Raw genomic sequence first — 24435 nt, forward strand, 5'->3', positions numbered from 1 at the left:
TACTATCAGGGCGCTGGCAAAAAGGGCAATTGCTCATAACTATATGACTGCTGCAGCAGTATGCTATACAATCTTAATTTATATTAACTCAATATGGTAGAGAAACTTCCCATAAAGGAGGAATATAAATGCTAGTATGTTGACTAGTGTCATTTGTAGGTAGGATACAGATCACCGATCTCATGCTGTTGTATTGTTTTTATTGTAGTCACCGTGGTGATGGTATACACATTGGGTAGCCAATGCCCCAGTCTGATGCCGGGCTGCCGGCAGGCGCTGATGATGTCATGGGATCTCCGGGAAAGCGGAGGCGGAAGGTTGCACGTGGGTCTACCACTTCAGTTATTTATATGCGTGAAGTACATTGTTTGCATTGTCTTGATAAAAGGGGTCTCCCCTGAAACGTCGACTTAAGCTACAGTGTCATGGTTTGATTTCTTTTGCCGATACAGTCTCCTACAGTGCCCACTAATATACACACACACACACACACACACACAATATACGGACCAGCACTCACACATAGATAGTCCTGCTCTGGTGCCCTCTGAAAAATATACTCAGCTTGCGTAGAAACAGTGGCACCCTGAGACTTGAGGTAGGCGAAACGTGTATTAGCACATCACAGCATAAACATTAGTATGTGTGTAATATTATATATATATTTATTCTACAGTGTGTGTGTGTGTGTGTGTGTGTGTGTGTGTGTGTGTGTGTGTGTGTGTGTGTGTGTAACAGCAGAGCTTTAATTTTACCTGCTACATGACAAGGAAACAAACAAATTAAAAACCCAAAATAGATTCAGAACATATAATCTATTTTAAAACAAAAAAATGTAAAGATGGCGCTTTAGTTCAAAGGTGCTGCAGTCCACCAGCCGGGATGGTCCACTAAATTCCAAAAAGTCACAGTTTATACAATCAAAATTTGCTGTGGTGCGCTCCCTGGGTTACTCGGTCAATGGACAATCTTCAAACTCGTTCGGCTCCGGTAAATGTATTCCTAATTCAACAAAGATTTTCCACTCCGATTCATATGATTTTACCCAAAAGATATCTTTTGGGTAAAATCATATGAATCGGAGTGGAAAATCTTTGTTGAATTAGGAATACATTTACCGGAGCCGAACAAGTTTGAAGATTGTCCATATAATCTATTTTATCCAGGTACTTTACATACAAAATATCACTGGCCCCCGCCCTTCTCTATAAGACACAGTCACCTGCTGACATAAAGCCTCTCCCATTCAGAGTATGAGCTATATAACTACCTCTAATACCACAAACAAAAACAGGCAACGCCTTATTTTAAGAAAGGGCGTTTCAGTGATGCGGTATCCCTTTAAAATTATACACCTTGATGTTCAGTCACCGCACAAAGCCAATTAGTGTCTAATGAACAAAGGTGATACATCCATGCATAAACAGCAGTTAACTATGTGCCCTCTACAGACATCGGGTGACGCTGGTTTGAAATATTTTAGAAGAGTAATTACATGCTAAATATATTTCCACAAATACTTGTGTAGCAACTTTGGAAAGGAGTCACCTACACGAATGGGGATAATCACTGCTGCTAGTCTTATGCAAATGAGCCCGCACAGCTCTCCGAGGTTCCTGTATTACAGCGCTATTAAATTGCAGAACTTCACTAAAGAGAGGAGTTAAATCCCTCAGGAAAAACATTACAATTACCACAAGTTAGCAGCTACCACCAAAGCTGAAAGTGCATCTTAGCAAAACTGTCTCTTTTACCAATATGGAATATTTCAGTCACCGCAACAGTGACCATGATTCACCAGCGCAACTTAAAGACCATTGTTCTTCAAGCCCTCTGTCTAAGCAGGGGTTAACAATTCTGAACACATCATCAACCTTTCCATTTTTCCCTCCACTCTTTGTATTTGGTAAACTGATGGGAAAGAAAGTTCAAACAACCCAACACTGTTTGTCTACGAACTCTCCCAGGTCCTTCCAGGCAGTCTGCCGGACAGTTCACATCAGCTGCCATTGACAATGGGGAGACTTCAGCTGAACAAGCGTGACAAGGCGACAACTTTTGAGGCTCCTTTTCAGGCCTCCGCGTCTCAACCTTACAGATGCATATATCTGGTAAGAGCTACCCTTGAACTCCGGGAGAGTGAAACGCAATGTATAGCTTGTGTGTACATAACCTGCAAGGGAAAATGTACCTTATTGTACCACAAACAAATGACTTCCATGTGAAAAAGAAGAAAGCAAACCGACTTCTGAAAGACCTCTCTTCTGTCATCCTTTCCACTAAGCTGCGCAAGCAGGCAACCAACGTGCTCAAGGGGTGTTCCATATTTATACACAAGGGGGAAAATCTTCCAGTCTCGCATAATCAAACCACACTTTATAACTCCTATTAAGGGCCAACCATGGAACCAGATAACAAGGATGTATAACATGGACAGCAACTATACAGAGATGTAGGACCTCAGTCTATTAGCACATGGGAGATACGGTAACCAGTAACATCCAATCAAATCACTTTTAGGCAGTTTAGTATAGTCAACATCTGATTTATATAAATGTCACACAGTATTATAAAAAAAAATATATATTTTATAAAAACAGAAAATTCAGCACTCACCATAGCTAGCTCACTTATCCTCACAAAATCAATAAACAAATGATGGGCGTTTAGTTAGTGAATTGGCCAATGCACGGAAGCCTGCAAACTGCTCACCAAGGTACCCCACCTTTTTGCAATATATATATATATATATATATATATATATATATATATATATATACATACATATATACATACATATATACATACATACACACACACACACACACACATACACACAAAACACACCTGTACCATACAAAGAAACAAAAAACACGAAAACCACACAATAAACAAAAAGTAAACGGTTTTAGATCCAATAGGTCATGATTTTATATTTTCATCATAGTATATTTTGTTTGGAGCCCATACTAAATTGTCAATGCTTCAACGATTGCTCCATCAGTCACTGAATTACACACATTGTAATCTATATTTTGAATTTAAGTAGCTTCAATAATAAATCACATATAGCATTAAGTAGGACATACCAGGTAATTATAGAGTAAGAAGATAATAAATGCAACGCACCCTTTTTAATTATGGTATAACATTAAATCAAATGAATTAAAAAGGACACATACCTTGCCTTCATCATTCAGGTCCCAGGTGAAGGAAATTGCATTATAAGCAATCTCTTCAATGTTGCTGATGGTATTGAAACTCTCTTTGTAGTCAGCTGTAAAACAATAAAAAGAGCAAAAAAAAAAAAAAAGTCAGGTGAGATGTGGTGATGGGCAACCTCTTGGTGGCCCTGTGGCTACTAAGATATACACTGCCATATGCTGACTCAGCGAGCCAACAACATCATGGGAAATGTAGTTTGAAGACCGCTAGCTTGCAGCTACCATTCTTGGGGGATATTCAATTGTTTGAAAAGTCAGTCGGGTGTCTATTTTTCCTATCTAATAGACAGAATAGAATAAACAATTGAATTCCCCCCTTGGAGTAAAAAGCAGCAAAAACATTAGTTACACAGTGGCAGCATATTCCGATTGCACTGTGCGGTTAGGATGGTCACATTTACTGCTACAGCCCGAGAAGGAAGTGTTTGTCAGCTCCGGCAATAAATGTGCGCAAATGGATGTAGCACCGAGGGACAACAGATTTACACTGAAGGATATTTTTATTATACAAGAGGATCTATCAGAGGGAAAATAAAAAACTAGAGCAAGACTTCAAAGTCATATAACAAAATTCTACAAGACTTCATTACTGATGCCCAAAAAGTAACAAACCAAAACCAGGCAAGAACATGGAGTTTTTATACTGAACAGTACATCATCTATTAGCTTTTTTACATTTTATATATCACCAACATAGACCTCAGCGCAGTACAAGGAGGGGTTCATGATAGAAACAACATACACAGCAACAAAAGACAGAATGGACTCAGTGGGCGGTATTCAATTATTTCCAGTCCTTACACATCGTTCGGTTTCTGCTGACGGGCGTGGTATCAAGATTTCAGCTCACTACCCCCGGGGTAGCGAGGTGCCACAACCCTTTATGCAGCTAAACCCGATTACTATGGACGCAATATACGCGATAATGGGGATCACTTTAGAAAGGAGATTGGGCGTAATATATCATTTGAATACCGCAGTGTGTGTGTGGGGGAGGGGGCAGTTAATGTGAGCTGTCATTTATATAAGATACCAAAGAAGAATAATAATAATAATAATAATAATAATAATAATAATAATCTGCTCTCTTTCTTCTGATATACAGCTGTCAAAATGTTGATTAACTTTATGCCATATATGGAAGAGAAAAACAAAACAAAAAAACAACACATACAGTACACACACAAAAACAACCAAACACATACATAGTGACATCTTACCTATATCAATGCACCTCTGCTTAGCAGTATGCTGTCTAGAATGCCAATATTTCCAATGGCGTAGCTGGTCTTCCCGGCTCTTATCATCGGCAAACACCACCATAATGACACTCTGAAGGAGAAAGCAGGGTAGCGTGTTATATTGCGGCAAGTGCATTCAGGGACATGGTCTGGGCAAAATGATATACTGTATGCTGCCATGTAGCCTGCACTGCATGCTTTATTCCCTAGGGTTCAAGCCATAGACGTATGTCTGGATGAATATAGGGCAGTACGGAGGGTGTAATGGTTAGCATTACTGCCTCACAGCACTGAGGTCATGGGTTCAATTCCCAGCATGGCCCTAACTGTGTGGAGTTTGTATATTCTCCCCGTACTTGTGTGGGTTTCCTCACACAATCCCAAAAATATACTGGCAGGTTAATTGGCTCCCAACAAAATTAACCCTAGCATGAATGTGTCTGTGTGTACATGTGGTAGGGAATATAGATTGTTAGCTCCACAGGGGCAGGGACTGAATGGGCAAATATTCTCTGTAAAGCGCTGCAGAATATGTGTGCGCTATACAAATAACTGGTAATAAATAATAATATTAGAACCTGTCAGAGTGTTCATGAATCCAGGCATCACAGGACTGTAAAAGGGGATTCTCTTATAGCTCTAAATGACTTTTTATAGCTCAGTGGCAGAAATCATCATAGATATATTTTAATGTGATACTGCATATCTATCTTTCTTATGCTTAAAAAAAAAAAAATGTATAGAAGCAGATCACAATATTCTTAACTACTAAACAGTTGGAAATTACTGTAGGTCAGAGGTTCTATGGTTTATGCCAAAAACAATCCTCTGAATTCCAGCCAATGAAAAAAGTCTTACCCGGACTTTGCTGATTGGATGATGTATCCCTTTGTTATTTCCAATATCCTTCAATGTGATTGGATAAAACTGACCCTTGTTTAGGTAAGTCATCGTACTGTCTCCAGGTTTTGGTCTGAGGGATTTAGAGGCTTCTAATGTGTATTCAAAATTATTCCTGTAGTAAAAACAAATAAGTTAAACTAAGAGACCGGGGAATAGCCAACATGTACATAAAATCATTTTCCGAGAAGAGAAATAAACCGAGAAAAGGAGAAAAAAAAGAAGAAAAAAAAAAAGAAAGGTGAATTATTCTCCATTCTCCATCCCCTCTTCCCAAATTTCCTTCAGGTTGATTAATGGTGGATGCAGCAATAGTTTGTGAACTTACCCGGTAACAGGATCAAAAACATATTCTTCAGAGCTTACACTGTTCATCCGTAAATTTAGGTCAGGTGCAAAGAAAACCTGAAGAAAAAATAAAAAATAATACAATTTACAAGCATATAAAAAAAAATAAAAAAGGAGGAACGAACAAAAGAATAAATGAAAAACAAACATTACAGAGATGAGGAATCAATGTGTTTGTTTTGGCGCTGCAACCACAAGGGCTGACTTTCACTGCTTTGTGCAGACAAAGACTCTACTAATATACAAAAGAAAGAAAAAACTTTTTTTCTACAGAACTTTCTTTACCGCACTCTAGGAGAGGTTTACATGCCAACAAGTCCTAACGGCAGGAAGAGCAAAAGTCATATGGCGTTGGCTTAATTTACAGGAGTCCAAAGCAATTATTAATTTGGTGCCCTAACAAAAATACTTTTTTTTACCTCCTGAACATCTTCTTTGAAGGTCTCAGAGAACGTTGAGTCAGGGGTCCTCCTCTGAGTGCTCGGTGGCTGGCTGTTGGAGTTGAAGTGGTCAGAGGCAACATTCCTGTCAAAGCACACGATGCGTTCCACGGCCTCAGAATGATACACATTTGGTTGGATGCCCACGGTGAAGCCGTGGCTCTGGGACTCTGTTTTGATCGCATGAGCTGGCATCGATGTGATTGTTGTGGCAGTGGTGTCTGGGGTGGTCAGGTGACCTCTTTTGTCAATGTGGTTGCCCATCATTCCCAGGGGAAGTAAAATATTTAACGGCACACTGGTTTTCAAGACTTGCACTCTGTTTTCACCATTGCAAATCAAGGACTGTTCATTTACTTGTGAAAGGCCGTTCCTTCGGGAAGACAGAAACGGCAGGTTAGAATTTCCTGGTTGGACAGTTAGTAGGACAAAAAGCAACACAAAAACAGGATTAGCAGTATTATATATATTCTAGCTTCAATGTCTTCCATCGATCCTCAGTATTTTAAATGTCTGGCATCTGGAACACCGTTCCATGCGGCGTAGCCCACACAACTGGTAGAATACAACGGTTGTAGGCAACAGAAATACTTTAAATGTAAACTTACTCTTCCATTACTGCAGCAAGCTGATGTGAATCCTTACTCTTAGTGCACCACCACCACTACAGAGGTGGTTACTAAGAGGGAGATGAAATAATAGCTAGAATCGGGTTGCTATGGACAACACCTCCACTTGTCCTCTTTAGATGGTTTAATTACTCACCCCCTTAATTAGGAAAAGGGAAGACATCTTTATCTGGAAACCAGCTATCCAGTCAGGCGTGAAAACCATGAAGGAAAAGTAAAGGAGTAAAGGATTTGCTACTGCTCTGTGGTTCTGTCATACATACAGATAAGCTCATGGAGTGTTTCTCCCTTTAGTTACTATTAGGATGGAGGAGGGGTATCTGGTCTATAGGTCCACAGTCAATAGGTCGACTACTAATGGTCGACATGCATTAGATAGACCTGGTCAAAAGGTCGAAAAAAATTTTTTATTTTTTTTCAATTTTTCAATACTTTACCATCCATGTGGACTAGGATTGGGAATAGTAACCTCCCAAAGTGTGGCAAGCAAAGAGAGCCATTCGAGGGGACGCGGTACACTAATAGGGCTTTTTTTTTGTAGCAGATAAATGACAAAACCCACAACCCCCTCAAAACAAAAAACAAAACAAAAAAATAAGGTATCGACCCTTTCCACTTCAACCTTTTCTACTGTCTACCTATTCCATGTCGACCTACCGACTGTAGACCTTTTTAGTGTAGATCTAATAATCCACACCCGGAGGATGAATGGGAGGGACAGGGTGGAGAAAGACTAGGGCAGGGATGGGGAACCTTTGGCACTCCAGCTGTTGAACTACACATCCCAGCATGCCCTGCAACAGTTTTAGCATAGACAAATTGCAAATCTATTGCAAGGCATGCTGGTATGTGTAGTTCAGGAACAGCTGGAGGGCCAAAGGTTCCCCATCCCTGGACTAGGGTCATTTAAATGCATTTTAGCAGATTTTAGGAATAGTTCTTCATAATTCCCAAGCGAAGGACCTCATACCTGTACTATAGTCATCATGTAAACCCTCTATTAGATGGGTTGCTTATCTATGCATATAAATAACAAATATCACAATACCATACCTGCCACCCATCTACACCCAAACCTAACTCTGCACACAGCATGTTTTGGCCACTATCACACACCCTTCCAACACCACTGACCGGCACCTACATGTATATGTGTAACCAACCTTTTATTGTGTTCTGATTCTGTGTGATCGTGGTCTTGTTTGTTGGAAGACTGTCTCCTGTCCCTGGGGACCTGTGAAAGAAACATACTTATGCTTTATACAATACGGGCCAAATATGGTTGTGTAACACTCCAGAGCAATCCTGTCACCTGCAGTGGAGGCGGCCATTTTGTGGTGAGCAGAAAGCATTTCCATGGGAATATCGCCTATCAATTTAGGCCTATCAACTTTGCAGTTAGCGAAAGGAGGCAGATATCATGCTGCACAAAGTACCTCATGCCTCAGTTTCTTTTTAATGGATAGGTTGCATTCATTAGCCTCTTTTTAGCCTACTCTACAAGCTTAGTATGAATTATATTTCCACAAAATACACAAGTCTATTTAACCGTTTAACGTACTATATTAATACATTGGCTTAATGCAGAACCCTTAAACACGTTGTGCAATCACCTCAGCCCTGATGGCATAATCCTCATTGACAGAAGCTCTTAACCCCTTCCGAGCTGTAACGGCTAGCCCAGGCTTGTGCTACCCTTGCAAAGCCTTCAGAAAGCAGTGACTCATGTGCTGAAGCTGTAAAGGAGCACAGCCGGCTACAGGCAGACTACAGGCCCACGGTAAGATCTAGCCCACAGACCACTCTGCAGCAGCCATACCTTGTAGTAATCATAGAGAAGGCCAAGCGCTGCCGCACTATCTTCATCTCCATTAATGCTCATCATGGCTTTAGTAGCTGCTGTTAGGGGGTTTTCCAAAAAAGACTTCCACGCTTCATCCTCACTGGTGTAGGATCGCCTCTGCTGATACAAGGGGTCATTCTGCAGCACCAACACAGGTCGTTTACTTGAAGAGGGGGGAAGAAAAAAAAAAAGTTTTTGCAACTAAATGGGGACAACAATGAATAAAAAAAAAAAAAGATTGTGCGGTCTAGCAAGTAAAGTCTGTATGAATGGAATGTTATTGTAATGAAAGGCTCAAAGCAATGGTGATCCCATGCGTGCAAATGCGAAAGTTACACAAACCTTAACAGTCTGCTCTTTTATTACAAAAGTTCTTCTGTTGGAAGTTTAACACACACAAGTAAAAGCAACAGGCCTGCTGCCAGCGATACCATCAACTACACACGCTGAACCTGAACTGGTGGACGCGGAGTGTTTGCTGAGATGTATGATAACCAACCCACTTGTCTGGAACCGCACTGTAGGGCTGATCCCACAACTCTGGGCATCTATAGGGGTTTATGCCCCATGCCAGTATATGATCACACTCCATCTCTTTGCAGAGGACAGGTCAGTGGACTACAGGAGGTTTGGGGGAACAAGCTCCTGCACTGGGCACAGTCACATTTTCCCTCATTGCACAAGTGCAGCTGGAGAAAAAAAACACAACATCTTTCTTTCCTTTGTCCTATCACATTCATATTAACCAGAAGTCGTAGAATGAAAATAAAAGGTAACTATGCCATGTCGCAAAGTTAACGCAGCATACTGACATTAGGGATCATTCCGACCTGATCTCACGCTGACGTTTTTCGCAGTGCAGCAATCAGGTCACTACTGCGTATGCACCGCAATGCACAGGCGCAATGTACGGGTACAAAGCGGATTGTTGCTGTGCGATGGATTTAACGAAGAATCCATTCGCACAGCCGACCGCAAGGAGATTGACAGGAAGAGGGTGTTTGTGGGTGTCAACTGACCGTTTTCTGGGAGGGTTTGGAAAAACACAGGCATGTCCAAGCGTTTGCAGGGCGGGTGTCAGACGTCAATTCTGGGACCGGACAGGCTGATGTGATCGCAAGGACTAAGTAAGTTCTGAGCTACTCAGAAACGGCAAAAAACTCGATCAACTCGGAATCACACATCAGTTTCCCCATCACAATTAATTTTTTTATACAATACATTTTGCTCTAATGTAATCTGGGAGTCCTAATCTCCCGGTGATGCTGTGCGCCATGCCAGATATTTAGAATGTCTGGCACAAACACAAAAGGAGTGTAGTATCTAGTATCAGCCATTCAGATTTTTATCGTGATTTTTCTGACTATTTGTGAGAAAACAAATGCCTTGTTTTTGTTGGTTGCTATGAGTTACAGCAACATATTTATTAGTTACCCGTTCACCAGTTTCCATAACAATGCCATCAGTTGGTGCCAGTATTATAGGGTTAGTAAATTCTAAGTATGAAACACTCTTCTCTTATGTTCTGGAGCCCAGTCTTGTCTATTCTCCTAATCTAAAAAGTGTAATCATCACATAAATAAAGTCGAACCAAAATGACAACAGAAATGCAATACAAAGGGATAAGTGGAGTGTCAGCTACACTAGGACCCACCAGCGCTGCGTATGCAAAGTAACAGATGCAGACTGTTAGAGTTGAATGGCAGCCTGTTCTGAGTTAGGAGGCTATAAAGAAAAGTTATTAAAAAAAAATATATATATATAAGTAGAGATAAAATAGATATTGTTATGAATAACATTTTACTGGAGGATCTTTGTGGGTGGACAGAGTATTAATGCTGATATGGAAATGTAGCCCTGTTGTAACAGGTAATTGTTCATTTAATGTTCAGGCAATTTGCACATCAAATACATAGCGCTATTCTCAGCAATAAAATGCACCCAGCTGAAAGATGCTGTGCCCTGATAGGGACATTAATATGAAATCCACACTAGATCCCAGACCCACAGCAACAAGCACAGGTTACTGTTATCCAGGGTACACAGCACAACATTAACTGGAAGGGGGAAAGTACATTGGTACTGTGCAGTTTCTTTGTTTCAGATAGGAAAGCCTTAGCAGCATCCTTAAATACTCTGCACCTGTCACAATACATTGTATACACTGGGCCTCATTAGCTAAGCCTGCACTACAACAGCCCATGATTTTGTCCAGGTGAACCTAGAGAGGGCATTACAAATAGGAATTAGAGGAAGAGAAGACGAAGAAGAAAAGGTCAGAGGACACTGGGCAAGGGAGAGAGTGTCTGGGAGTGGTTTGAGTGGCTGAGGCCTATCCGGGCTAATAAAATATACATGTACAGCCCAGCATAAGAGAGAGGAGACATCTGAACAGTCTTTGTTACATATATCACTTATTTGGTTTGTAGAGTTCACCCATGAACATGCAAAATTAGCCCCATCAAACGCAGGCTTTCACAATTCTTTTGCTGAGTGAAAATGGCAATATGCCGCTACACACGCACACAAAAATAACTTTTAAAGTTATCCTTCTATCCCCTTTATCTCATGTCAGTCATTCCACTGTGCAAGATGGAATCTTGATTATATATATATATATATATATATATATATATATATATATATATATATATATATATATATATATATATATATATATATATATATATATATATATATATATATATATACACACACACACACATACATACATACATACACACACACGTGCCCTGGGTCATACACGCCATACAAGGTTAGGAATGCCCTGATCCCCTCCCTTGGCCTGACCTATCAGCAACATCTTGCGCGTAAACACATATTCTGTGCCTGGATCAAGGCTGATTCTGTATACCCGCTACTCCATTTTACAATGAAAATTATTCTTATTGTATCCAACAAGATATTTTATTGGTCTACTCTAAACTAGTGACTATGGACATGGAATGGACTTTCAAATAAATATGGCAACATGATGGAAGCAACTTCTGAATGGATTCTCAGAGTAAACAAGTCCTTCTGACACTAGGCAAGAGAAGAATTTGGAGTGCATGAAACATGGGAAAAAAATATATCCCAAAATACTATTTTAGAGCTATTTAAAGACAATGAAACGCTATTATGCCTGCACTGTGCAATCTGATACTGCGGCCAATGTGTAACATCACCGACATCTCACAGCACTGTATCATCTGAACCAATCCTGGAATCATGACGCCTCCTTCCCAGCCTCTCCTGTGCGCTGCATTCCTCCACTGTGACTACAATGGCAATCCAATACAACGCCTATTGAATAAAAGCTAAATGGAGCCACTGGTATAAACTTACAGGTAAGGGAAAGCGATCCCAGTAAAAATATGCAGAGGTTTACGTCTTCTGTTTTCTAGAAGTGACCCTGGGCACTGCTGATGTAATACGCTTTTACTGGTGTAAACTCCGTATTTACAAGCACAATAGTAGGGAAGTCACACACAGCTACAGTATGGATACCAGCGGCACAATTAAGGCAAACACATCCCACAACGGATTGTTACAGATAACTTTCTCTAATGTTGTCTGATCCATTATAATCTTCTACCTAAAATCATATTCTGATTTTACTATTCAGCATCCAATTATCCATTAAATGCTTCTTATCCAAAACCACTGAATTTCTTTTTTCTTTGCTTCTGTATGTAATTTGCACACAGGTTCCAAGTTGTGTTGAGACAACAGGTGCTTGTGTTATGTACCCTCCCATTGCAACATTCAGTTGAAGTGCAGAAATGCCTTGGGGGTATTCCGCCGTCTTTAAAGAAGCACTCCAAGCCAAAATGATCCTTTCCAGAGCTGAACTCTTGGCAAAAGCTCCTTTCCCACGTACATCTTCTGTGGAGAGTATGATATTTAAAGGGGAACATCCTAATAATCTATGTTGCGCTCACATTACAGTAAAAAGATACTTTTGATCAACTGCCATAAATACTGTAGGTGTTAGATTGTCTGTACTGTGGAATACGGGTCTTAAGTCTGGCTGTGAGTGTCCGCCAGATACCTGAAGATAAAACCCAATGTATTTCTTCCTGGAAAAATATTTGTCTGAGTTTATCATGTACCTGATCAGGAGGATGTACTAGGAAAACATATTTGTGTGTTGTGTTTGTACATACTGTACACTTAGAATGGGTATGGGTCATAGGGTAAACATTAGGTCGACATGGAAAAAGTTTGACATGAGGTTTTTTTTACTTTTTTGTGACGGGGGAACCCCAATTAATGCACAATGTCCCCTCGCACTTCGGGCAAGGTGCCCCGCTGCGCTCGGCACAGGTTACTATTCCCAATCATAATCCACGTGGATCGTAAAGTATGGAAAAGTTCAAAACAAAATGGAAAAAAAAAATAGTGAAAAACGCATGTCGACCAACAGTGGTCAACCGAGTGACTGTCGTCCTAATGACCGTATCCCCTTGGGGTGGGAGCACAGACTAGTGTTTGAAGACCACTTCCTATATACACGTTAGCTGCCAGTAACCCTCAGTTACAAGTACTGTATATTGAGCTTGTTGCTTTGCTTATTTGGTGTTTGAAGTTTATGACTAGGAGATGATGCCGCAGAGATCCCAAGTCTACGTACGATTTACAGCCACTTTAACTGATGGGTGGCTGACTCAGTAATGAGCAGTGTGTTGCTTAGTTTTTGGGAGACTTTATTGCTGTGACTTGAGTATCTCTGGTGTGGTCCCTTAGATCTCACAGAAGGAGAAAGGTGGGACATGCCTGCCTGCCTTGCATAGAAAGCAGAGTAACAGCTGGACTGCAGGTAGTTTATAGCTGAATGAGACGTTCCAGCCCAGCCTGTGTTTGTGTCAGTTTCTAAGGATTTGGGGGACTAGGAGCTGATGGCAGACACCAATTGTTTCACTACTTTTCTTTGCATTATGACCAACGCCTTATAGGTCTCAGGTTTCATCCAACTGTCTCCTTGCCATTTACATGAACCAAGACACCAGGTTCACATAGGATCCTGAGGAGAACTCTCAGATACAATGGCCTGCTCTACCAATCATAAATCACACACACAATGTGTGTGAGAATGAATATATATATATATATATATATATATATATATATATATATATATATATATATATATACATACATATATATACATATATACACACACACACCTAAGTGTGAGTGCCAGCAATATATACACAACTGTAGATAATGGATGTACTTCACTTCTTAAACAAAATCCTTAATCTTAGTGTAAATAAATAACAGCAGTTGTGTTACAGATATGGATACAAGTCATTAGAAGACACCTGTAAATGTTACTTACTACACTGTCCAGCTGTAGGCGCTGGGGAAATGGCACTAGACTGGGGCACAAGCAGAAGCTGGACTGGCAGCCATACTAAAGCAATGATCATCACTCAGCCTCCTACACTGAGACCCAGAAGTGAACGCTCATCAGTAGCACCTGCTACACACATACACACACTGTCAATGCTGAATAAGGAACTGCAACGTGTAGATTATTGAATATATATATATATATATATATATATATATATATATATATATATATACATACATACATACATACATACATACATACATACATACATACATACACACACACACACATACATACTAGAGTCCACGGATGGACAGTACCAGCAGGCTGAGCACAGGGAGGGTCAGTCAGGGAAGATGCAGCAGGTGCACCTGTGACCTGTAGCGCTGTGAATAGGGAGCAGGGTTAGGGAGCTGGCGTCTGATACGGAGTACCTGGGGTATAGAAGTTACAGCATAAGGGGGAGCAGCCCGTGTATGTGGCACCTGTAGGGAGCACTCAGGGGCTGTATGGTGGTTACAGGGCAGGAGAGAGCGGCGTGTGGCCCCTGTAGTCAGTGTGGGGAGCGCTGGCTCTCAGCCACAGGGGCTGTACGGTGGTTACAGGGCAGGAGAGAGCGGCGTGTGGCCCCTGTAGGGAGCAGGGTAGGGAGCGCTGGTTCTCAGTCACAGGCAAGAGAGAGCGGCGTGTGTGTGCGGCCGCTCGGCAGGTGCCTGTCCCGGGACAGCTGGCACTTACTTGTCGTAGTCCTGTGTCATGTCGCCCGTGTCGGAGGAACTGGACTTTCTAGTTGGGACAGTCCGCCTGCTGTGCGGGAGCCCGGGCTCACAAACGGGTTTAGTCGGCTTTTCTCGCTCTTTGAGCTTGGCTGTGACTGAGAAGGAGGTTTACCTGCTGAGACGTCTCTGATTGGCTGCGGGCCCCCTCTCACAGAGGGCGGGGGCAGAGCGCTGCGCGCTGATTGGCTGGATCGGCTGGAAGAACGCTGCAACGTTCCAAAGGGGGAGAGTGCTACCTTACCTGTCAGAGGGTTCTAAGCGGTATCCGGGCTCTGACAGCTCAGCCGGGCACGGGCACCGAGCTGGGCACTGGCACTGGGGGCATAACATCAGAGCTGGACACTGGCACCGAGGGCATCACAGCTGTGGTCACTGGCACCGAGTTGGCATTGGCATTTGAGGGCATCACAGATCGGCCGGGTACTGGCACTGAAGGCGTTTCATCAAAACTGGACACTGGCACCTAGAGCATTACTGCTGGGCACTGGCACCGAGGTCATCGCATCAAAGCTGGACACTGGGACCTAGAGCATTACTGCTGGGCACTGGCACCGAGGTCATCGCATCAAAGCTGGACACTGGGACCTAGAGCATTACTGCTGGGCACTGGCACCGAGGGCATCGCATCACAGCTGGTCACTGCTATTTAAATGCATTAGAGCTCGTCAATGGCACCGCGGACATCACAGCTGGTCACTGGCATCACACCTCAGCTGGACACTGGCACAAAGGGCATCACTCCTTGGCACTGGAACTGAGGGCATCACACCTCAGCTTGATACTGACACCGAGGGCTTCACTACTGGCACTGGCTTTGAGGGAATCACAGCTGGGCAGACATTGACACCAAGGACATCATATCACACAGGTGGACATTGGCACTGAGGGCATCATACAGTATCACACTTATCTAACCTGGATGATGGTAGTGAGGGTATCATGTTATCTGCACTATGCTAACCAGTACATCACATCTCAGCTGAGCCCTGGCACAATGGGTATTAAAACTCAGTTGGTCAGGGGCATAGAGGGCATCACATAATGTACAGATGCTGGCACCTAATGGGCACATGTCATTGCACCATGCACAGTTGCTGGAGTTGTGACTCTGGTGAAGATACCAGGGGACAGATACAGAAATACTGGCATTGTCACCTGGACCAGAACATGTGTTTTCAGTCGAGATCAAGTAGGGAAACTGGAAGCTCAGACAGAGTTGGCATCTGTGTGCAAGAAGCAGAGATGCTGCAGTACACCCAGTCTGGTCTTTGTAAAAACATAATATGTATTATTGGAGCCTGGCACCTAAACAGTGTTATTGGCACCCATACTGGTACTATCAATAGAAAGGGGCTGTCTACTCATCTAATGATAATATCTCCAATAACCTAGCAATGTAGGCCAATTATGGCTGATTTACTTGTCCTGTAACAAAAGTATAACCCTCTCATGTATGTCAAGGGGGCACTATGTCCTGACCTTTAAATTCAATGGACTTATAGTAACCTGACATCATGGAAAAGGGAAAGTATATCACTTGGACTGGACTGCCCAATGACCTAATAGTAACAGATTTATATACAGAGATGTTGGCACCTGAAAAAGGGGTTTATCATGGTTATTAATTGCATTTATTCCTTTTGTGTCACCGGAGCCTGCTGGTTACTGAACTCACATTAAACATGGCATGGCATGTTGCCCTAAGGTGACCTTGTGGGTTAGAGGCAGATAATCTGTTTTACCCAGATTCTCCATCATTCATCCCATCCAAATAGCGTGCAGACATCTAGATAATTTACACAGACATTGCAATTCAAATAAATAAGGTAACTCTGAAAACATTAATGGTCACAAACTAGAAATAATATATTTCTGAGGTTGCTCCTTAGATATAAATAGGCAATTATATCTCAAATCAAATGGCATTAAACAGAGGCACCAAATAATTGGGGCATCACACATACACGGTTGAGTACACTTATGTAAAATGCCCATGCCAAGCTAGATCAACCCTATGTAACACATGTACTGTTGTTTAATTCCAATGATCTTTCCTTCCACAGAGACAAACATTACTAAGAGGCATGCCATGAATTAATCCCATTTGATCTGCTTGTATATTTTTGCATATTATAGGTTTATAACAGAGACATTGACAGACGCTAGTTACTTTCTGCTGTGAGGCCGTCTCTGCTTTTACATAATAAGCTTTATTTTTATCCAAAGGGACCAGGACAAGATAAATGCATGTACTTTAGTTATTTCCCTCAGATCCCTACTGGCTCCAGAGTACAGTGTTGAGAAGTCCATTCACCTTTATCCTGTTATCTGTTACATGCCTCTAGGCCTTCCCTGAGGATGAGGTGGTTTGTCCAGGATACAGGATTTAACTGATGTGATCTAGACATTTGGAAAGCACAGTGTAACCAATAACTTGGCTGGAAGACCTTTGTATCCAACAGAGGTCATACTATATAATAAAAGGCTAACGCTGCTTCTCACCCCTAATGGGGAGAATTCAAGTGTTCTGCATGCCGACGGTCACTAGATGACGCACGAGGGAGCTATTCAACTGTTGCTTCAGTTGGACTCGCTGTTATGTTGTTCCGTCATTTTGACGAGCTGGGAACTAGTTATTAATAATTACACTGCAATGTGAAAGGGCCTCCTGTGCACCTCCATTTCTGGCAGGACCACATGGGTATACAGAGAAAGATGACTGGTTTGCAGAGGAGCAGCCATTTGCACAGGCAGATGGCGGTGGCTGGGCGGAGTAAAGGCATTACTACTGAAGAACAGAGCTTTGCTGAATAGTGCAAAAATGAGAATTCATTTGGAGGCAAAAGATCAGTTAGGTAAATGGTAGCGGAGAGCGCTGTTTTAATGGCGATCCTTGCCAGGCTGAGGGGCACCTGAACGTTTTCACTTGGCAAATGATGGAGGTCTTTTGGTCTCATTCTATACCATGTTGCACTTTGGCAGAGAGGCACTTTTTCCAGGAGTGCCCCAAGCAATGTAATAAAAAGTTTCACAATTGTCATGTTATAAAGGCAATTCTGATGTCTACTCACTGTCATAGTTAATGTAAGACATATAAATAGGGGTCTATTCATGAAGCAGTAAAAAGAGTGGAGAAGTGAGCCAGCTTTGAAGTAACATTTATCAAGTGCATTCTTTAAAATTATACATAGCAGATGATTGGTTGCCATGGGCAACTTCTCCACTCTTTTCACTGCTTCATGAATAGACCTGAAAGGTAGCTAAACAGAGCTGATTGTCTTGGTAATAAAGTGGTAGAAAGCTGAACTTTGATGTTACTTTGGAAGTGTCACAGGCCTGTAACTAGGGAGCGGTGCCTCCGCCCAAGGCACTGGGCCTAAGGAATGAACCGTTGCACCTGTATTTGGCTTTCAGGGTCCCAGAATGGCACCTAGTACCTAGAGCAGGGGTGGCCAACCAGTCAGAGACAAAGAGCCAAGAAATCTTGTTAGGAACATCAAAGAGCCGACTTCGAGCCGAAGGCGCACTTGCAAAAATGGGGTGTGATCTTGTGCCTGCTAGTCCACGCCCCTCGTATAAAATACATTGAAAAAGCCAGATCCAACATAAAATACAATGAAAAAGCCACTTCTACATCAAATAATTGAAAAAGCCAGATCCGCATAAAATATACTGAAAAGCCAGATTCACATAATATACTTCAGTTCCCCCATGTGTCACTCCAGCCAGCACCTGCCTGTGTCACTCCAGCCAGCTGTCCCTTGTGTATTTGGCTCCCTCAGTTCTCAGTCTATGTAGTGCTGCTGCATGTCTGGCTGGAGTGCAGCGGTTTACAGATCTCTTGTTGTCACATGACTTTGAGTGTTGGGAGCCACATTTGAATGAAGAAAGAGCCTCATGTGGCTCAAGAGCCACGCGTTGGCCACCACTGACCTAGAGCACCTCCTGGAATTTCCTGGTCTCAGCAGCCTTCCCCCTATTTGTGATGACATAACATCACGTGTGAGGGGCGGTTTGACCAAAGGTACGTTATCCCCTGCTACGGCCCAGGTTTTGCACAGTGCGCATCTCCAGATTATTTGAGTTTTCTACAAACCTAAGCATACTTTGAGGTTACAGAGGTGTCGGCTGAGATCAGATACATCCCGAATGAGTGACTGCCGGGCCGCTGGAGTGGCCGCTGCCACACCTGCAGTGCACATTGGGGTTATTCAGACCTGATCGCACGCTAGATTTTTTCGCTGCGCTGCAACCAGGTCAGAACTGCGCATGCATATGCACCGCAATGCACAGACGTGTCGTACGGGTGCAAAGCGGATCGATGCTGAGTGATGGGTTTTACAAAGAATCCATTCGCACAGCCAATCGCAAGGAGATTGACAGGAAGAGGGCGTTTGTTGGTGTCAACTAACCATTTTCTGGGAGTGTTTGGAAAAACGCAGGCGTGTCCAAGCGTTTGCAGGGCAGGTGTCTGACGTCAATACCGAACCTGAACAGGCTGAAGTGATTGCTGCGGCTAAGTAAGTTCTGGGCAACTCAGAAACTGCACAAAACTTTTTTGTACCACCCGGCTGCACTTGCAAAGCAAAAATACACTCCCCTATAGGCGTCGACTATCTGATTGCAGCACTGCAAAAAATAACTGGCGAGCGATCAGGTCTGCATGAGGCCCATGGTTTTGCCCAACTGCAAACAAATTTGCAGCTTCAATCAGGTCTGAATTACCCCCAATGCTTTTTATCCTTTGGGTCCAGTTATTGTGGCCAACTGTTAGTTGGTCTCAGTTCTCTTCTTCACATGAATATCAGAAGTGATTCATTTGAAATGTTGCTGAATATTTCTTGATCAGAAGGTGAAGCGATATGAGTAATTTAGCCACCCTAGGGGCCTAAGTAAAACCTGATCGCTAGGCTGATCATGTCTGAACTGCGCATGTGTATGCAACGCAATGCGCAGGCACGTCGGTTCGCAGTTTGTGGGTGGCAACTGACCGTTTTTAAGGAGTGTCCAGAGAAATGCAGGAGGGACCAGGTGTTTGAAGGGAGGGCTTCTGACGTCAGCTCTGGCCCCGATCATCGCATTAGAAGAGTAAGTCCTGGGCTGTGCAGAGACCGCACAAACTTCTGTTTGTGCAGTTCTCCTGCACATGCGATCGCACCCCATGCACAGCGATTTACCCCTCCCCCTGTATGCGGCGGCTACCTGATCGCAGGGATGCAAAAAACGCACCCTAACAATCAGGTCTGAATTAGGCCCAATTTGTCATATTTGCCCTAGACAATAATGAAGCTCTCACAACCAGATTTGCAGATATCATGACAAAAGCCCCCATCCTCATCAAACAGGGTCATATAAGGGGGTGTGGTATATTATATCGACATTCAGTGGGTTGACTTGAGGAAGTCAACGTGTTCATAATATCAACGTTGACATTGAGCTAATGTCAACATTGCTGAAATGTCGACAATCTGTTTTTAGTGTAATTCCATCCCTAAAACCTAATTTTATCCCTAAACCCCTAATACACTAACGGTAATCCTAACCCTACTGGAAATGCTGACATTTGGAATGTCAACAGTCTGTCAAAGTCAACATTTTGCCATACTTCCCAAGTATCCGAGTTTTGGCAGGACAGTCCTACTTTTCGAGCATTATCCCACTGTCCCAATAGCAGGCTTCAGTGTCCCGTAGTATGGGGGGAGGTTGGGGGTTTCCTCTCACCCATTGCTTGGTTTTGCATATGGCATCTATTCACTGTATAGAGGGACTGGGGACAGGCCAGCAGCCCCCAGCATGATGAAAATGAGGGGCGTGGCTAACAGGTACAACATTTCCCAGGAGGTCACACCCCCATGCCACAAGAGTATGCCCCCTTTTCCAGACATGCAGCTTTCAGATGTGCAAAAGTTTTGATTTCCCCTTCAGAAAAGTTGGGAGGTATTTTGCAGGTGCCCACATTCAGAATGATGATATGATGGCTGCAGTGCATACCATTTAAAGTTTGCAAAACACACTTATTCTCCAATCGGATCCCTGCCAGCACCCTCCGCGTCCCTCTGCACATGCACAGAGTGACTACATGACTACAGGGGCCAAAACCCGGAAGTCCCAGCATCGCAAAGGGCAGTTCTTATCGGAAGAGCTGTCATTTGCGATACTAATCGCATATGTTAGTACATATACGATTAGTATAAATGTGATGTGTGGCACAATGTATCACAAATGTACACTCTGCCCATAGTGAGGTGCAAACGGAAAAATGTAAGTTTACTCTGGTTCAATACGAGTTTTCTAATTGAATTGAAAAATGAATTTGCAATACGAATGCAGAGATAGCGGCAACTCGCACCTTGCATCGAATTGGATTGACCCCTTAGTGTTCTTTTTTTGGGCATTGATTTGTCTGTTTTAAAAATGACACTTCTACCTTTTTCTTTAACATAGATCGATTTCAAGTGCCCTTTGTTTAACTTTCTGCCTCCTTGTCCGTCTTTAGTAGATGTTGTAGTACTATCATAACTGGCAGCAGCTACCGCACTTGTACTGGGTTGCTGCTCCTGCTTTATAATCGTCTGATCCATATCGACTCACAGAGCTATTAATAAGTAATGGTGGCACCTACTGAGCGTTATTTTTGTACTGTGCCTGAACAACACACGTGTTTTTGTTTGTTTGTTTGTTTTTTAACACTGCAGTAAGTAATGGTGGCACCTGTACTGAACTTTATTTTTAAGTACAGTGCCTGCCCTAAACAACAATCCGAATATTTTATTTTTTATTTTTTACCAATTTGCGCTAAAGGAGGACAATACATAATGCGGTAAGTTTAACAGTCAAACGTTAACAAGCTACAGTAAATGAGGACTAAACATTATAATACAATACAAAAAAAAGAATGGCTTAAATTGCCTTAGAAAAAATATACAATAAAATAACCATAGAAAAAAATAATAAAACCCAAGTACAGTGCAGCGAACCAACCTGTCCTGAACACTGGTGACACTGAGTCTGACACAGTCACAGACAGTGCTGCAGCCCACACCCCTTGTTCACTGATGATGACCAGTGGCAGATTTTAACTGTGGACTGCAGGACAGCAGCAGCAGCACCCCCCCCCCCCCCCCCCCCCTCCACCGTAGGAAGCTGCTCCCAGCCTTTCGCACAGCATAATGCATTCCATGAAAGCTGGGGGTTTGCACATGTGCAGTCGCACCCGGCGTCTGCTGGTCCCGGCAGCTGCCAGATCCATAGCAACCCGGGGCTGGCTGTCTCCTCCCCTCTCTGGGCACAGGGGTAGCAGCAGCCCCCTTACTAAAAGTAGGAGCCACCGATGATGATAACACTCACTGACACGCAGCCCACTCCCCCCGAGACCTGGTAATATGTTCAAGACCAACCCGTTATATGCTTCAGAACCCTATAGTTATGTGCTCCAGAGTGAGAACGCTCCACATACTATGCTGCCAGATCCCACTCCCTCATGATAATATGCTCCAGACATCCCTCAGGCTGGCAGACCCCAGTAATAATAAGATTCCAAATTTACCTCCCCAACTACCCCATAAAATGATGCACCAGAGACAGTCCCCAGTAATAATATGCTCTAGCTCCCTCCCCACATAATAATATGCTCCACTCAATCACACACCAACTGAGGGAATGAGACCCTCGACACTGCAGGCTGACCAGGCAGCTGACAGAACTTCGGTTCTGCAAAGCGGCACTGTTCCACCGCTGTAGATGGTGTCTAGAAGGATCCTTTAGCATCCTCAGTGTCCTCCTGCACATGTTAGAAATCTCTGACATTGTGCATAAAAGAGGACAGGGTCTGCGGAAGACACTACTCAGCCCAGCATCAGCAATAAGTGAGTCATCACTGGACCTGCGGCTGCACTGTCAGTGTCAGCAGTAGCTGATCTTGCCACGGGCAAGCAGGACTTTTGCCCGGGGCGCCGCCTTCCGAAGGGCGCAGGGCGCCATCTGGAGGGCGCCGCACCAGGGCAAGATCCGCTGCTGCTGTGTGCCCCCCGCTGGCCCCCTGCTGCCGCTGGCCGCTGCCCCCCCGCTGTTGATGTGAAGGGAAACTAGACGCGTACGCGTCTAGTTTCCCTTCGTGGAGAGGTCCTTTACTGTGCGGTGCGCGATGACGTCATCGCGCACCACACAGCAAAGGTCCTCTCCACGAAGGGAACTAGACACCACGCGTCTAGTTTCCCTTCGTGGAGAGGACCTTTGCTGTGCGGTGCGCGATGACGTCATCGCGCACCGCACCTCATTTCAGTCTGTACAGGGGGCGTAAATGACCACGCCCCCTGTACGAAGCCACGCCCCCTATTGCCGCCCGGGGCGCACAGAGTGCCAGAACCGGCCCTGAGTGTCAGTTATGATCGCCAGCAAGTCCTGGGGCTGGGCGCAGGAGAGGTAAGTGGGCAGGACTTTGGGCTGTGTGTATGTCAAGGTGATCACCCTTATCACCTACCCCTGGATCCGCCACTGCCCACAGCCCTGGTTCACTGATGACACTGAGGGTGGTATTCAAATGATATATCACGCCCAATCTCCTTTCTAAAGTTATCTCGCATATCGTGCCCATAGTAATCAGGTTTAGCTGCATAAAGGGTTGGGCATCCTCGCTGCCCCAGGGGTAGCGAGCTGAAATTATTATACCACGCCCATCAGCAGAAACAGAATTGGTGGGGAAGGGGTTGAAAAGAATTGAATACCGCCCTGAGTGTCTGTGACTACAGCCCTTAAGCACAGTCAAGGTAGCCCCCCTTTATCACACTACAGCCCGCCCCACACCCTCTCCCTACGGTGTTCTGTGTGAAACGGCACCCGAACCACAAGGGAGGGACTTTTATCAAATCCAAAACATGCAAGATCCAACACCGAGCCTGGGGGGGGGAGGAATACTGAGCCGGGGCCCGAAAATACTCGGAAACCAGAAGTTCGGACGGTTTCAGTTTCCAAGAAAACCAGACCGCACATCTCTAGTCAAATATTCCATTTCAGGCTCACAAATAAAATAAAAGTTCATTACTGTCCAAACCAGACCTAATGATGGACGAGTGGTTGAATGAGCACAAGCTAATATAAACTTCTAGACAGTCAGAGATTGGATGAGCTTCACACAGTATTCAGGTAGTGTGAGGGTTAACATTTCAGGCTCCATTAGACAGTCAGGCTTAGAGGGGGGGGTTTAGGGTGGGGCTAGCAGACATTTTGTCTACAGGAAGGCATAGGAACTGCCTCTTTTCATTTGATTCCCCATCCTCCCTCAGTCATCGATCCCCATCCGTTTTTTCTTTTTCTTTGGGGGTTGGGGTTTGTCAGCCTTTAAGTGGCGGGAAAGTACAGCAGTACAGTGGCTAGTGTGCTGCTGTTTGGAGGTGCGTTCTTTTCCCTAAACACTGATATAGTCTGGCCTTCCTTACCCCGGGGGGGTCAAGGGATCTGGCTGTCTGGTTGGCCCTATTATGGTGTATTGGGGAAAGGGTTGGGGCATCGCAAGTTTATTTGGCGTAGCCAAATGGCACGAACTAAAGTCATGTTGTGGCCATGGAGATCAGCACCAAGACGTAAAGTCACTGATCATCTGGCCGTTCTTTCTTATGCCACTGTACTTATTTCATTTTTTTAATAAATAACGGTTGACCGATTTTAATCACA

At 43.7% G+C, this 24435-nt stretch overlaps 1 protein-coding gene across 4 annotated transcripts in view; it reads right to left on the bottom strand.

The window, feature by feature from the left end:
• The window catches only part of GRHL1 (grainyhead like transcription factor 1), a 51652-nt gene extending 36246 nt beyond the window's left edge, over positions 1 to 15406 (bottom strand). Inside the window, exons 1-8 of one of the 4 annotated variants that reach the window (XM_063915428.1) lie at positions 15008 to 15406; positions 8602 to 8788; positions 7946 to 8016; positions 6133 to 6526; positions 5694 to 5770; positions 5324 to 5480; positions 4445 to 4556; positions 3183 to 3277 (exon numbers count right to left, since the gene is read on the bottom strand). In XM_063915428.1, the coding sequence (XP_063771498.1) occupies positions 3183 to 3277; positions 4445 to 4556; positions 5324 to 5480; positions 5694 to 5770; positions 6133 to 6526; positions 7946 to 8016; positions 8602 to 8788; positions 15008 to 15096 (1182 nt within the window). In that variant the 5' untranslated portion in view covers positions 15097 to 15406. Of the gene's footprint in view, positions 1 to 3182; positions 3278 to 4444; positions 4557 to 5323; positions 5481 to 5693; positions 5771 to 6132; positions 6527 to 7945; positions 8017 to 8601; positions 8789 to 14725; positions 14904 to 15007 lie in introns of those variants that run through there. The other 3 variants (XM_063915429.1, XM_063915430.1, XM_063915432.1) reach the window with 3 other exon arrangements.
• Positions 15407 to 24435: the final 9029 nt, after the last annotated feature.

Source organism: Pseudophryne corroboree, chromosome 4 (genome assembly GCF_028390025.1).
Source record: "Pseudophryne corroboree isolate aPseCor3 chromosome 4, aPseCor3.hap2, whole genome shotgun sequence".
In the NCBI taxonomy this organism is placed as follows: domain Eukaryota; kingdom Metazoa; phylum Chordata; class Amphibia; order Anura; family Myobatrachidae; genus Pseudophryne; species Pseudophryne corroboree.